General features: G+C 47.0%; 7 protein-coding genes across 7 annotated transcripts; 4 read left to right on the top strand and 3 right to left on the bottom strand.

Moving 5' to 3' along the window:
• Positions 1–462: 462 nt before the first annotated feature.
• On the top strand, positions 463–612 carry N7471_005695 (uncharacterized protein; the record flags this gene model as incomplete). The annotated part of the gene is made up of 1 exon (XM_057278414.1): positions 463–612. One exon carries the CDS (start codon positions 463–465, stop codon positions 610–612), a length of 150 nt encoding a protein of 49 aa, XP_057138024.1.
• Positions 613–2062: 1450 nt separating this feature from the next.
• N7471_005694 (Dabb family protein) lies at positions 2063–2747 on the top strand. Its single transcript, XM_057278413.1, has 3 exons — positions 2063–2183; positions 2275–2385; positions 2456–2747. Exons 1-3 carry the CDS (start codon positions 2118–2120, stop codon positions 2609–2611), a joined length of 333 nt encoding a protein of 110 aa, XP_057138023.1. The 5' UTR covers positions 2063–2117; the 3' UTR covers positions 2612–2747.
• A 2520-nt stretch (positions 2748–5267) lies between these two features.
• On the top strand, positions 5268–5769 carry N7471_005693 (uncharacterized protein; the record flags this gene model as incomplete). Its single annotated transcript, XM_057278412.1, has 2 exons — positions 5268–5342; positions 5413–5769. The coding sequence occupies 2 exons, from the start codon at positions 5268–5270 to the stop codon at positions 5767–5769; spliced, it is 432 nt and encodes a 143-aa protein (XP_057138022.1).
• Positions 5770–5820: 51 nt separating this feature from the next.
• N7471_005692 (uncharacterized protein) lies at positions 5821–7060 on the bottom strand (the record flags this gene model as incomplete). Its single annotated transcript, XM_057278411.1, has 3 exons — positions 5821–6739; positions 6797–6842; positions 6901–7060. 3 exons carry the CDS (start codon positions 7058–7060, stop codon positions 5821–5823), a joined length of 1125 nt encoding a protein of 374 aa, XP_057138021.1.
• A 398-nt stretch (positions 7061–7458) lies between these two features.
• Positions 7459–7949, bottom strand: N7471_005691 (transcription initiation factor IIA subunit gamma; the record flags this gene model as incomplete). Its single annotated transcript, XM_057278410.1, has 3 exons — positions 7459–7605; positions 7704–7851; positions 7909–7949. The coding sequence occupies 3 exons, from the start codon at positions 7947–7949 to the stop codon at positions 7459–7461; spliced, it is 336 nt and encodes a 111-aa protein (XP_057138020.1).
• A 301-nt stretch (positions 7950–8250) lies between these two features.
• On the top strand, positions 8251–8916 carry N7471_005690 (uncharacterized protein; the record flags this gene model as incomplete). The annotated part of the gene is made up of 2 exons (XM_057278409.1): positions 8251–8311; positions 8369–8916. The coding sequence occupies 2 exons, from the start codon at positions 8251–8253 to the stop codon at positions 8620–8622; spliced, it is 315 nt and encodes a 104-aa protein (XP_057138019.1). The 3' UTR covers positions 8623–8916.
• Positions 8917–9527: 611 nt separating this feature from the next.
• On the bottom strand, positions 9528–11502 carry N7471_005689 (hexokinase family protein; the record flags this gene model as incomplete). The annotated part of the gene is made up of 2 exons (XM_057278408.1): positions 9528–10770; positions 10865–11502. The coding sequence occupies 2 exons, from the start codon at positions 11500–11502 to the stop codon at positions 9528–9530; spliced, it is 1881 nt and encodes a 626-aa protein (XP_057138018.1).
• Positions 11503–13234: the final 1732 nt, after the last annotated feature.

The raw sequence follows: 13234 nt of genomic DNA, 5'->3' as shown, positions 1-13234 counted from the left end.
GTCACATGCTTCGAGATCGTTTGCTTGCTTGCTTTGTTTGTTTTGCATTCTTTGTTTCTGCGTTTGCTTTCTTCGTTATTCATTTAATACTAGTCCTATTTGGGAAAGGGTATTGTTTGCACTGTGGGATAGCTCTGGCTATTTAATCTCTCGGGATCTACCACTTGCTTTCTCTTGCTTTCTTTTCCTTTCTTCCCCATCTTTAGTACTTTGAATTGACTATTCTTTTGTTTAAGACCTGGCTCGTCACATATCTTACATATCTGCAACAAAACATATTAAATAAACCAATATCACTCCTGTTATATCCAGCAGGAGTCAAGAATTTGTTGAACACTTTCAATATTCCTATAATAGCCCCCACTATGATCTCTACCAAAGTTGGTTAGTAGCCCAGCAGCTGGTTTGATTTATGAAGACTGTTTATTAAGTGACTCGATAGGAAGACGGAAGTCTCGCAAAATGTCTATCACTGAAGCCTTTTTGGTTCTTACTAAGGCGACACATAATGACTTGCGCAAAATCCAACAACCTCGGGTCAAGCTACGCAGCACCGATAGCACGCATACCAGTATCGATATGAGCTGGTACGACGAATGGCTCTCCCAGTAGCTTAAAAATTTAGCTCACAGTCTCGTGGAACTCCGGGTTGGGACATACACACTTCGAGACAAACGGAGCCTGGGTATTCTTTTCGAAGGCATTGAGAACTGTGCGCGTAGGACTGAGGGGGTCTCCATCGATGAAATCACGGCATATTTGCAAGAAACCGGAGTCTTTGATTACACCGACGGGCTACAGGGTTCCCAAACGCTTCTTGTATTTGCCGTCCTAGGTTGGCGTTCTATGTTATATCAAGCTGCTTTCAACGTCTGCTCGATACAAGAATTAGCTATCCATCTGGATTCCGACCAACCTCAGTCAGGTCTTGTTTTTGATACACATAGAATACCGGCTGAACTTTCCGACCGCCCTCTATCTGTTATTCTGAAAGCTTTTGGGCAACTTTTGCCGGCACGATCCGCGAATTCTCCCTATCTGGCAAGTGAGACTGGCAGCGTGGCATCGGTCTGGCAGCCCCTGCACCCCGAAGAAACAAACGCATACCTGCTTCATGTCTTGCTTCATGTTAATATACGATGGGTCGATATCCTAACATTGCACCTTGACTATGACAGAGCCACTAGGACTTTATCCCTCTTCAGATATCCGTCATTTTGTCTTGAGATGCTTCAATCACACGACTTGGTCTACTTATTCTCCAGTGTAGAGAGATCCTCTGTTGATCTTCGTGCGAATGAGGAGGATATTTCGCAATTCCTTCAAGAGGTGCTTTTATCCTATCGTCTTCTTTTTGCTCAGTCGATACCGTCAAGGAAACTTTTTCGCCAACTTTATACGATGCCAGATATGCATTGCTACCCAACCGACTCCCTGCTTTTTCGAATATGCACACAGAAGCGGATTGGACAAGCTTTGACAATGCTTCCAACTGACAGGCCACTCTATTTCGCCGCCCGAGACTTTCCCGTGTTGTATGACCGGATTGAGCTGATAGCAAAGGACCTAAAAGATGCAAGACCAAGCTCAATTCTTGGTCTGATAAGGGATAGGCGCAATGTTCTACAGTACTGGACATTTTGGCTGGTGGCTATCTTTGGCGGCATCAGCATTCTTCTAAGCTTGATCCAAGTCATTTTACAGGCATTACCAATGATGTACGCCTGAGCTTGGAGATGTATCAATACTTGTGTCATTTTATCGTGTATTTATATAGGTATAGGCAGTCTGATAATTAATACTTGTTTTCATAGTCTCACAAGTCGTTACACAGCGGATGTTAGGGTGTTGGTGCCTCAGGCATGATATGTGTATGAACCTGGGTTCTTTCTAGTTATCCTCTCTGTCGACATGACTGAGCAAATTGAACCTTTCATCTTGCCTTTTAGAGGTAAGACTGTGTACTATATCTAAAAGTAGGTCGGTCATGTGATTCAAACTTGTTGTTTTACCCCGCTCTTAGCGAACGATGTCCTCTTCTATTCCATCTTTTCCCAATATCATTGGCTCTACTTTAACTTTCCTCAACATCATATTCTCCAAAAGAAGTATTCAGCATGTCGATTACCCACATAGTTCTTTTCCAGTTCAAATCAGACGTGGCTGCTGAAGTCATTCAAGATGTACGTATAATCATAAGATCACAACCCGTCATATAAACTTAATTGTAAACGATAAACACTCCATAATGGATGCTTACAATTGCCTCCAAAGGCCTGTGAGCGTATGCTTGCTCTCAAGGACAATTGCGTCCATCCCACCTCACAACAGCCCTATATCAAATCGTCGTCTGGCGGGAAGGATAACTCTCCCGAAGGCATCCAGGTAAGTCTCCCTGAGATCCCGGAGGACGGAAAACTCTGGGTGAGGACATATATTTACTAATGCATGATAGAATGGAATTACACACGCATTTGTTGTAGAGTTTACGAGTGCCGAAGATCGAGACTATTATGTAGAAAGCGATCCGTCTCATCTGGCTTTCGTTAAAACTCTTGATGGGCTCATTGAGAAAGCACAAGTCATTGACTTCACCGATAGAGTTCTCTGAAGTTCTCAGTCACTGCTTCAAGTGTCCACATATCTGCTACTTTAATGGGACATAGAGTCTTGGCTTTTGTAGATATTGTGAAAGATAGACCGCATGTTATGCTCGTTCGTGATATATATATACCACCAATTGTTTCATGCAGCCTACGATCTTTTCTTACACAGAGGAAATATCAATAGATAAAGCTTTCTAACTTGAATATGTGTCTTGCAACAATCCAAAACTTAGGGTTTGTGCAGACCTACATTTTAGGATTATGAGCCTACTCATTGACTGACCTCTCATCCTCCCATACATGGCACGGGATAAATCTAAAGCGTTTATAGGTCGGTCCGAAGAGTGGCACGTCCTTTGCATACAAATATAACAAGATTGGATCCCCAGTGCACGGAAATACATTCTCGGGCAAAACGGCAATTCTCCAATTTGCCAGTGAGTTGATAGCCAGGAATGTAAGCCAAGCTTCAGGTTGGGAGAACCACTCTACCGGAACTGGCCGATGCGCCAATAGTATATTGTATTCAGATAGGCACCGGGTCCTCCGGCTGGAAACTCCAGATCTAGAAGAACCTTGCATTGCGAGGACTGCAATGCATACCAAACCCGGGTTTGATACTCTTTAATGGGTTAAACATTTACCAGAATAGTATACGTTGGATACCTGGAATATACATATGTAATAGGATTCAATAGATGGTTAAATTGAGTTCTCGTAATTATATCAATGAGTGTATTTTTTAGCTATTCATAGTTTCACTCGAATTTAACTCAGGGTCCGAGAATTCCCCATCCCTGCGGCTGCAATCAAGTTAGGGCTCGACTCTGTTTGCCCAGATGAAACAACCAACAACAATTATACCCGACATGGAGAGATTACAGTAAAAGATAGCCTGAATTGGTTCTTATATCTTGCATCTTGAAATTGATGACATTAGAATGCGTACTTGCGCAAAACATTCGCGGAGCTAAAATAACTTTTGTGAGCTGTTCTTTGACTTGGCATTGCTCCGATGCAAGGGAGAAGCGAAACAATAAAATCGCGCCAACCATTCCCGAGCCTCGCAGCCACCCGCAAGGTCTTTTTGTTTCGATTGAATTGATGGTATTTCTGGAAACTTTTTCGGAGCTGAGTTATTATTATAGCGAAACAAAGGAAATACGTGACAAAGGAAACCGATCGAGGAATCTGCCTTGTTTCGGAATTGCCAATATGGCTGGAACGATTTAATTGCTTTAATTGTCTCTCAGGTTGTGTATACACTTGACCTCTAAGATCAGGTCTACCAAATACCCTGGGGTCGGAGCCATTACACCGGATATGAGCACATATCTAACCCTGAGCAACAAGGTAACCTATAGGATCATCCCTGTCAGTGACGAATTGGTGATCGATTGACACGGCTACAGAATTAGTGATCGACGTGTAGCCTTGGAAAGAAATGTCTAAAATTGCTTGCCGATAACCGGGTCTCATGAACTACCGGTTTCCGAGACAAAGAGACATTCCAATTGAGCTAGTGAGATTGCATGAAAAAGAAGAAAAAGAAGAAAAATCCATTCCCTCCCAGAGCTAGGGACAAGGAATCCCGTTTTCCCGAGCTTCCAAGACCCTCACAGGGTTCATTCATGCACATATCCGGGCAAACGAGGACTTAAGGGATCGGCAGTTGGTCATTATTGAAATATCGTGTACGGAGTACGGAGTACTGGGAAAAATGGGATGTACAAAACTTTAAAGCGAGATGAGCCTCTAATCCAAAAGTGGAAAAGGGAACACCAAGAATGAGAGGGATATGTTTCGCCAGGACACGAGGGTTCTCTTTGCTTATTCTCCCTTTTACCCCTTTGGTCTGGGCCGCTTTCCACTTGATCCACTGAGGATCGAATACCAAAATCTGCATGGGTCTCTAATTCCAGCATATCTTCCCTGCAGCCTGCAGGTCATGGTTTCCGCCTGTAATGCCCACCTGCTGTATTGCATCCGATGAGTTGCAGCAGATCGTGGGTATATTGTCCGCAGAGATATAGATACCCGTAGAAATGATCGTCTCGGGTGATAAACACTTGAATTCCTAGTAAGAGCCGGAATAGGTCAAAGGGACACCAAGCATTCGGAACTCTCTGTCCAAAGCCAATCCCATGTAATCCAGTCCCCAGGGAGGACCCGCTGCTGCCGCCAGGGGAGCGAACTGCCAGGTTGGTCTCCTGCCGCGCCTGTCATCCTGTCCATGCCAAAGGAACGGCTGTCGCCTAGCTCAACCCGGGCCAGACTGTGGATCGGTTTGTCCTTGACACGCCGGGAATAGCATAGATGTGCATAACTCCGTACATACTAATATATGTACTCTCGCCCGGCCTGTCTTTTGACTCTCTCATTCTCTAAACACACCTCAATGGTGTAGAGCAGTCATAGCCTTTTCCTTTCCTTTTCTTTTCTTTGGGTGTTGTCATCCCCAGTCTCTCGTTTCACCTTGTCACCCGTTGTATAGTATTTGTTTCACCTCCAAGCGTTGCCTTTATTTCTTTCACTTCCTTGTTCACATTCAAGGACATCCTAGCTGGAATCGCCATTGTTCCAAGCTCCTGCGAACGGCCTAGCTCTGTATAAGAGCTCCTTGTCCACCGATCGGGTCAATCGAAACACCATCAATCCAACATGGAATGCTTTCGGCAAATTTTTCGGTGCCTGAAAGCGCCTTTCAGACGCGAAAAGGGAAGGATTATTGAAATTGTAAGTCGAGTAGAAAACTGTGAACTGGATTGTCGTTGCAAAGACAGTCGCTAACAAGTTTATGAAACAGGGTCCTCCCACTAACTTCCGAAAAGAAGAATTGCCTGCTTATTTCTCTGATGCCGAGTCAGTTTTCTCGCCCAGCCAAAACCCGACAGAACGATCAGATCTGACCAATCAATCACAGGACGCTTACGTCCCAGGACAGCCGCACAGCGACCGTGGAGAAGGACGGAACGATGATCGAAATGGTATCGCTACCATCGTCGACGAAGAGCAAGATGCGGGCCAATGTTCGAAGGATGAGCGTGAGACTGTCATCCGCCTCCGAGAGCGTATGAAGTTATCCCGATGGTGGAAATCGAGCCTAGCTGCAGGTCATGAAACTAAGGCCCCGGCCAAATCGATCAAGATGGAGGAAATGTGAAACGCCGAATTGGCGTGTTAATAGGGAAATTGTGGATTGGTACATGGATGGTCAGACCAAGAAGGTGGGCACTTCATTGTGGCGGGATTTTTTTGCGTCTAAATTGTTTCCTCCGCCCGTTACAGGCGATTGTCTTGCAGGAGGTTCCCTGGACTTAATAGAGGTAGATTTATTTATCCGAGATGACTCTGGTAGTTCATCGAGGTCATCAAAAAGCGATTGAACCCGTGATTTATACGCGTTCGCTGGACTGGGTCGCCCATGTGGCGGCTTCGCTTTCGGTTTTGACGTAGACGTGCTTTGTATTTTTACTTGTTTCTGGGCTCGTGGTGTCGTCTGATCGTGAGCCTGACTTTTTCGTAGAGTGGCATTTGTTCTTCTGGGCGGTGGTAGCACGACTGGCGGGGTTTCTAGGTCAAGATTGTCATCGTCATTGTCATCCGAGCCCGAGGCCGTCTCTTCATCCAGTTCAATGCTTGGAACTTCTGGTGCTCTTGATGGTGCCGTGACACTCCCGATGCTGTTAACCCGGGCTCGTCCAGTACCTAAAGTAGGCGCCTGTCCAAAGCCCGCAGCAGCTCTAGTAGAGGATTTGGGCGCGTGAGCTCCCGCTAAGGATCGTGTTTTTCGTGGGCTGGTCATGAGATCGTGAAGATGTGTTCCAGCCCATCTCTCATCATCTTCATTCTCATCTTTCTCGTCGACTCCTATCTGCGCGAGTCCGGCTTTTTGTCGCTCCCTCAGCGCCTCGGCTTCTCTTTTACGCTCAAGTTCATTGGGCAGTGGGGTACGGCCGTCTGTAGGCCTCTCAATTTCTCTTATTCCGGCTGCATTTTCGGCTTTCACTTGCTTTCGCCGTCGCAGGTACTCCGCATGATGTAAATGTTGAGTAAATGTTTGCGCGACAGCGTAGAACTCGTCTTCAACCATGACCCAGCCATCATCACGTTGAATCCCTGCAATCAAAAATCTGTAACGCGTCTATTAGCGACTTTCCTGGTTGCGCGAGGCCTGGTTGCGATCGTACTCTTCGGAGGGACAGCGTTTGATAGGAGAGGTTGGCGGGCTTTGGGCTGTACAAAGTAATCAGACTTTATGTTTGGTCACAAATATTCCAAAGATGCAACCTACAGGATCTGAAGAAATCCCGCCTCGGGGGAGAAACTCGAGGGTTTTTAGGAGTGAGGTCGCGATCAGGACTGGGTCCCGTCTTCACGCGCTTCCGCGGTGTTGACTCTTTTTTCACAGGGATGCTACCCTCGGCGCGAAGCCAGGGCAATGTCCTGGGCATAATTCAAGATAATATAGAGGAAAATCAAGATATCACTTGGTGTCGCGATCTCAGGGAAATATTACCTAGGTACAGTGAGGGAAAGAGAGCTGCTGATAGGCATCCATGGCCGATAAGGTGAGGTCACCCGCATTCCGCGCAACACAAACCTTCAATTTGGAGCTGCTTACTACGGAGTGGAAAATTTGCAAGTATAAACCTCATTCTTTCGGGTATCTAGTGCCATTTTGGACATTGGTAATGCAAGATGAAAAGAACTGGGACCGCCTCAAACGCCTCGTGCAGGATATATCACCGAAAGCAAGAGAAGCAAGAACGGACGGCCGGTAGAACGCCTATTCAACCATTTGAGGGAAACAAAAAACAACGCCAGTATCTCTGCCCATGAAAGCGTCCGCTTACACCTCACCAGGCCGCTTGCTGTTGCAGCTCACGATCTTCACCTTGTCCGCGGACACAGTTGTCTGGTTGTCCAGCTTGAACGAGACATCCTTGATCAGGAAGGTCCAGACTTCGTCGCAGAATCGGTAGGTGTCCAGGTGGCCCTAAAAGTGGTGGTAAAATGTATATGTCAGCCTCGTTCAACTATGATCAAACCATGGCCCATCTGAGCAAGGGTGTTCTCTGAACCGGAATCAGTTACCTTGAAGGTCAGTCTGGCCCGAACTTTGTCCGCCAAGACTTCAGTGACAATCTTGTCAAAGGTTCCGAGGATCTTCATCGCCAGCTGGGGCTCGATACGGCCTTCATTGATCAGGTCGTCGAGGGTATCGGTGAGGGATAACCCGAGGCTAGATGTTCCTTGAGTCAGCTTTGGAGCTTTCGATTTGATTCATCGGGTGTTTTACCTGCTGCCACGGTAAAGCTCATAGTAAGCCACAGATGCCATTCTGAGATGAAATAAATGGCAGACTCGTCGAAAGAGTATCGGAGGAGTGAGTGACAAGAGCAAGTTCATGATCGCCGGCCGAATCGCGGGGGCGGTCGGCAGCACGTGATTTTCTTATAGTCACGTGGGAATTCTTATCTTGAATTGCGTCAGTGTCAGACAAATTGAAAGTGTTTCAACAGTTTTTTGACCTCACAAACCTCTCAGTAAACATACAACAAACTCGAGAACTACCACATTATGATAGTGAAGGGTTTAGGGCCTCGATCCCTTCTAAATAGAACATTGTCCAGTCAATTGCATGTTACTTGTGTACGATCCTTATCAACAAGCTTGTTCAGGCCATCAGAAGCTCAAGGTCGGTCAGTTCTGCTCAAAGGCCCATGTCAGAACTAACATGTATTGCTTTGGAACTCTAGAATCCCGAGATTACCAAAATCCTGAGTCCAAGCAAGAAGAAAGCAATCAGAAATCCAAGAAGTCCTCAAACCAAGACAACGACCGCCACACGCTCCCACCCAAGGCCAAAACCATCTCCCAAGCGGACGCCGAGCTTCGCGAACGGCTCGAACAAATGTCTGGAGCAGGAGGAGCCTGTGGAATTGAATACGAAGACGGCAAACCGAATGCAATGAAGCGCGGTGTGCGAAACAACATGTTCCGATTAATTTGAAGCAATCTTCGACATCGACATATCACAAGAACAAACATTGATCATCCAAGTGAGGTCTCACGTCCTCCAATCCAGGCTTGGCCCCATATGCCAAGACACGTGGGAAAGGAATGTTCTCGGTCACCGTTCCCTTCCGGCCCCGGCAGTTACAGACATCCATCAGGACCCCAGACTTCTTGAACTTTGTTTCCGACAACATAAATGAGGGTGCCCAGGCTTGGCTTCGATTGAATTCGCCTAATTAATATTTCGAATATGTGCATGTGACATTTCTTTGATAAAGATAAAACGGTCATGCATAATCGAAGGCATTCCGCTCTTCGGGTGTTCCTGCATTCTCCGATTACGATTTCTTGGGCGGAGCCGCGCAATCAGTCACGATCCTCTCGCTGTGAACTTCTTGACTTTCAATAGTTGGAACATTCTTGGGAATGTGCCATTGGAAAGCTTTCATTTCGTGGTTGGGGGACAACTTCATTGCAATGCGCAAGGTTCTGGGTCAGAGCGAGTGCGGTGCATGCATATCCTGTCAATGCTCGTGGGAGTGCCTCTTAGGCCAGGCTTTAATGCCGTGCCTGATCGGCGGTGAAATCTCGCTCGGAATGTTGGATTTTGACAGGAAAAATGAGACACCCTAAACATAGCGAGCCACATCATAGGGCTGAGAAATGGACTGGTCCAAATACAATGAAAGCGTAGATAAACGAAATTACCACCGTCCAAAATAGGATCACAGTGACGGAAATCAAATCTCATTTCTATGCCGTGACCCCCAACTCGAAGATAAAAAAACAGAAATTATCCCATTAACACCTAATTTCGAACCATTTTCGCATTGCTGAATTCCACCCAAAGAAGAAAAAACAAAGACAAACCCAATGCTTGCTAACGTTTCATAGAAAAGCTCATTTCCTCACAACCATGCCAGCCAAAACACCAGCGCCAATGACACCACCGTCGGAGGCTTCCCGTAAGAAAACTGACTTCCCACCTCGTTGCGGACCAGTCCGCATGATAAGACGGTCAATGTATTGCTGGCACATCTCCTTGAATTGGGGGTAATGTTGGATAATGCCACCAGTGTAAGCCACGACGAGCTCTTCGGGACCGGACTGCCAATCTATCGGCGTAGGATCGAGGACAGGGACGACATGTTCCTGGGCTGCGTGGTTCGCAGCGACAGTGGCAGAGTTGAGGCTTGCAGCCGCAGCGGCCGGCGCACCGGCGAACTCAGTAATGGCGTCGCCGTTGCTCTGAGGTGAAGCGGGATTCTCGGGTGAGCTGCTGTTGCTGTCTTCCTTCAGCTCGATCTCGCGAGCACAGGCTAGGAGTCCGACCACCGCAGCGGCGATCAGCCCAGCTGATCGTCTCTGTACTGCGCGAGCAATCTTTCGGAATGCGCCCGCGGCTCGGGCATCCCAGCGCCAGTCACTGCTCTCTGGTGGAGGGAGGGATTTGTTCAAGGCTTTGGCGAGGTCGTTGTCAGATCGAGCTTTGGCGACAAGGTCGGAGATGTATGCGGTTGTCAGGGCGTATTCTTGAATGAGGTTTGCAGGTAGAGCGCGTTTCGATAATTCGGCGATTGTTGTAAGATAGTCGAATAGGATCAAGCGAATCAGTTCCCCAATGTAGCGGCCTCCGGTCATGTATTCGAAGGGCTGGAAGCCTGGACGTGCACAGGCCCGGTCCAGCTCGATGTCCCATTTTGTGGTCACGTTGAGTTCCTTGAGTGGTGGCGCAGCACCGGAAATAGTCCACTCGGTGTTGACAATAGTCTCCACAGCGCTGGGTTCCATTATGTTCACACTCTTGGCTTTAGATTCGTGCAATGCACTGAGCTTCATTGGGATGGTTGCGTTACAGCCAGTGCCCACAATGATACCCATGGCGACTCTGCTGTTTGGTAGAGATTTGACCTTGTATGCAAGGGAAGCTAGCGTGGCCACCGTGTCATTGGTGATAGCTTGAATTTTCAGTTTTGGTAATGCGAAAAGCTTTCGACGTTTGGTTGAAGGTTCGTCTTCATCATCGGGTCGCCTTGTGTGCTTTTCATATCCATTCAGAAGGATGTTGCCAAGATTGAGATTTGATGAGATAGCGAAGCCTTTGCCCATGGGCATTAATGTGGCTTCTGCCAATGATTCTTGCCTGGGCTTACTTAGCACAAAATCCACTAACCTTGGTAACAGGAGCCCCGGAATCTGGGAATACTAGCAACACAAGCACAAGGGGGAAAACTCACATGATGGGGAAACTGAATGTGATTCCCATATCTAATTCGGCAGGGATATCCTTCTTAGTGGCATCCGATGATAGACTCTCCGCTACCACCTCCGCAATACAATCACCAATCCAAGAAAAGAGATCCTCAGCCTTGTCCATCTTCAAATGCTCTTGAATAGGCCAAGCTCGCTCCAGCGTTCGCTTCACCCGCTGGCGCTGAGCTTTCCGGATGGTGTCCCGTGACCTCTCCGTGGCATCTGTAGGTCGAACATCGGAATCCACGGCTTCTCCGAGCAACTCGATAAAAGCGACTCGAAGGTTGCTACCTCCAACATCGATCGCTAGATAGCGACCGGTTTCCCGACCAGTAGGAAGTTGAGTCACGGGTGTTGGCAAAAATTGCTGATCCGATGTCAGGGCAAGGTTGCGGTATGTGGTCGAAAAGCGTCGGGCCAGTTTGTACAGCACAGCCTCATCCAGGGACATTGGTGACAAGAACTCTTCCAATTCTTGATGGTGCGCCAGACATTCTTGTTGAAAGGCGTTTAGTTCCGAACTGACATCCTCATGTTCCTCATCTTCAATCAAATCGTCGTGCATGATTCCGCGCTCGTCGTCCTCATCCTTCTTGGACGAATTTGAGTTGACTGAAGTCATAATAGAAGATGGAAGATATATATCCCAAATAAAATAAAAAAATTCCCCTATGTCAAAAGGCTGAAAATACCAGACAAAATGAGCTGACACAGCTGTGTCAATAGTGACGTGTAGGGTCTGGAATGTTTAGGAATAGAGCCAGGGCAGCATATCCTTAAAAATCCTTGAATTGTGGAGACAAGCTGTCGAGGGAGCTAATCCAATGCCCCAAGAGCTAGTCTTGTTGTGTTAGCGAGGTTGCAATATAAAGGGAAGGGAACATTTCGGTGACGCGGTCTGCAGGTCGCCCGGGCTGCGGGGGAAAAGAGAGAAAACACGACGATCATGCCAGAAGGGGGAATCCCCATCTATGTTTTATTCCGTACATACCCTAGAATTTTGGTATGCACTGATTGCGCTGATCATGAAAATAATATTTCTGAGGGATTTGGGAGAGAGGATGGGATGACAGACTATATACGGGGGATTGGGGGATCTTTGGGAGGGAAATATCCCTAGATGGCCCTGAGGGAGTTGGCGAAGAATGAAAGTATAAAGCTCCCCTGCTTAAGAAGGGACAGAGAAAAAAGCAAAAGCAGAAGCGAAAGCAAAAGCAAAAGAGAAAACAGAAAGAATCAACAGAATATATGGAATTTGTTCATAGGTACCTTTATGTTTTGGTCCAACTAAGTATTGCAATGATCGGAAGAACAGTCGGAGAAGAGTCGGAAGTCAAAAGTGGGGTGGAAATGATTCGTATCAGATGTGATATATGGTCCGATAGAAGTTCAGAAATTACCTAGGTACCTAGGTAGATAAATTATAAGGAAGTTATAAGAAAGAAAATATATATAAGAGATGAGATGCGACCATCGGAAGGCACGAGGCGATGCGACGCTGGTCGGGACAAGTTGAGTATCCCCTTTTCTATTGGGAGAAAACTCTACTTGGATTTGATCTCCCCTCTTTGGCATCTTTCTAAAATCAACTTGCGAAGTCTATGTAACCCTACTTTAAGTCATTATATCCGGCTAAATCCCCTTCCCTACCTTTAAGTAGAGATTATCCCGGAGAGCCAAGCCAATTTCTCCATTCTTGGCAGTCTCAGGATTAAACGAAACACATGAGCCTATGAGGCGTTTGAAAGTATCAGTTCCAATCCGTTAGAGACTAATATACCTCTTTACGAGGAACAATGGTGGGGTTCGAATAATTCTGGCTTGGAAAAACGCGCCAAAGTAGCGTGTTTCGATGTTGTCATTCGTTCGATACGAGGCTCGCCTAAGTGGGATATATTGCTCGTGGCACTCGCGTGGTGATCGGGCCGGACATACCCATATTCAGACGCAGGCGCATCTCGCGACCTTTTGATCCAACGGGAATGAACCCGTTTGCATGGTCTCGATCGTTCGCTGACACCCACATCAGACTGTCAGATCTTACTAGAGTCGGTTCAAACTACCTTAACCATGGGGTTGCCTGCCCATAATTGGCCATCTGCCCATCGGCAAATAGTCCGATGGTTCCCGTGTTTGGCACCTATGAAAGAATTGACATTACTCCGTAATGAAGGTTTCATGTACGAGCCTCAAAGCACGCGATCCCAAGCCATTATGCACGGTCTGCCAGTAGACCATACACGACAAAGCCCAGTGATTCTAGACTTGGCTATTTGAAAACCCAAGCTACGGAGTAGTCGATGCCCCATCAAAATCGCCTCCCTCCGAAGTCGGAGCCTAGCCTGCTCGGATAT

Source organism: Penicillium samsonianum, assembly GCF_028829775.1.
Source record: "Penicillium samsonianum strain IBT 33392 chromosome Unknown utg000003l_segment0_segment0, whole genome shotgun sequence".
NCBI classification, from domain to species: domain Eukaryota; kingdom Fungi; phylum Ascomycota; class Eurotiomycetes; order Eurotiales; family Aspergillaceae; genus Penicillium; species Penicillium samsonianum.
The sequence above is the reverse complement of the archived record's forward strand: the minus strand, read 5'-3'. Positions and strand labels throughout refer to the sequence as shown.

Coding starts and splice junctions, on each gene's coding strand:
- N7471_005694 (XM_057278413.1), top strand. CDS start 2,118: ATGTCGATTACCCACATAGTTCTTTTCCAGTTCAAATCAGACGTGGCT. Junction 2,184..2,274: donor CTGCTGAAGTCATTCAAGAT/GTACGTATAATC, acceptor TTGCCTCCAAAG/GCCTGTGAGCGTATGCTTGC. Junction 2,386..2,455: donor ACTCTCCCGAAGGCATCCAG/GTAAGTCTCCCT, acceptor AATGCATGATAG/AATGGAATTACACACGCATT.